The 1,594-nt window shown below is 37.3% G+C and overlaps 1 protein-coding gene across 1 annotated transcript in view; it reads left to right on the top strand.

Moving 5' to 3' along the window:
* The window catches only part of LOC119581742 (potassium channel subfamily T member 2-like), a gene marked incomplete at its 5' end in the record, with an annotated part of 131,052 nt that overhangs the window by 61,060 nt on the left and 68,398 nt on the right, over window positions 1–1,594 (top strand). The window contains 1 exon segment of the mRNA XM_037929873.1: window positions 1,302–1,396. Coding sequence (XP_037785801.1) covers window positions 1,302–1,396 — 95 coding nt within the window.

Consider the following 1,594-nt stretch of genomic DNA (forward strand, 5'->3'; position numbering starts at 1 on the left):
CCTGCCTTACCTGATGCCTTGGCCCGTTTTTCTAGGTCTGATTACAATAAACTGGTTATTAAAGAAAATTAACTAAGCTGAATATTCCCGTGCATTATTCACATCCTATAATATTTTCACTTTATATAATGTGCTCTTCCTTTTCCACCCGATCTGGACACCTAGCTTTAATACTTTACTTGAACGTTCATTCATTGCTTTAGTTCAATAAGTTACTCTTGACAGATTTAAAATTACATATCCATGTCTAGCAAATCAGTCAAGTAATTCCATGAGGTTCTTCCCCTACTTCGGTGTCGTATGCTAAGTGGCAGTTGTCTCGTTAGTGTAATGTGAAATAAATCCTAAACAAGATGTTCGCTTAAGATTATAAAAGCAATCTGTCAGAGATTTCTTTTTTGAAGATTAACAGCTGAGTAAAGTTTATACCACAAGACACTGAGATGGTGTTGAGAGGTAGGTGAACACTTCGCACGTGGTGTTCATCTGGTCTACACACTCGCGAGACGAGGTGTGTAGTCCGATTTTGTATTGGTTTTATTTTTGCTGTTAGCATGTTATTTCACTTAATAGCTGTTGTTGGTTGTCATTACACTACTTAGGATTTGGAGAAGATAGGCAGGGAAGGTCATGGCAGATAGTTTCTAGATCTTGCTATGAATAATTGCAAAATGGACGCAGTTAATTTTGGAAATTAGTCGATAGGAAACGGCAAATCTTACAATAAATTTCGTTTGAGACTATCAGGTGAAGAGACACTACGCATACTGGTCCCATGAGACTGTTATTCCAACAACACAGGTTTGCACGTCTTGCTATATGCCTGCACAACATGACACTGTCAGAATCTTTTACTACTCCCAGTTTTACAGGATTTTCTGTCTTCCTGTGACAAAAAGATACAAGTCATGATACATAACACCACATTATAACATGGACGAATGTGAAGGTCATCTACAGCGTGCGCACCTTTCATCACTAAAAGCGCCATGCCATTAACTAATTATACTAGTCACGTTACACACACAACTTCAGACTCAAATTGTTGTCCATTACATTCGCCCTAACTCTTCATTACAGGTCGATAAGCGCCAGCAACAGTCAACTTATTTCTACTATCATTACCTCATCATACATTTATAACAATTAGCAAGTAAATAACTAAAATCTTCAAGTCATCAGTCTTATAACTATATATTCCTTTGTTAAACAGATGCAATTTACTATTATTCCTATAACTCATCAGTCTTTTTCTTCCAAATTATTTTGTTTGATACAAGTACAATACATTCTCATTACAGAACGATTTGCACCGCGCTATGCAACGCTCTCAATCAGCTCTCAGTCAGCAGCTTATGATACTCTCTGCAACCTTCATGTGTCTCGTCTTTACCAGGTAAGGTTCTGATGTCCATTTTGTGGTGTTCCTCAGATTTCTTTTAGGGAAGAGGCTTAAGCAGCTGGGTAAAAAAAAAATAAGGTTTAATTCCTGGGTATGCTTTGTCCAGCATTTTTTTCTGAGCACGTGTAGTTATATAGTTATATCACAGTGTGTTCGTGGAATGGTTGATCCCAAATACACACGGTAAAAAAT

The sequence above is a fragment of the Penaeus monodon genome, chromosome 15, assembly GCF_015228065.2.
Source record: "Penaeus monodon isolate SGIC_2016 chromosome 15, NSTDA_Pmon_1, whole genome shotgun sequence".
Classification (NCBI taxonomy): Eukaryota; Metazoa; Arthropoda; class Malacostraca; order Decapoda; family Penaeidae; genus Penaeus; species Penaeus monodon.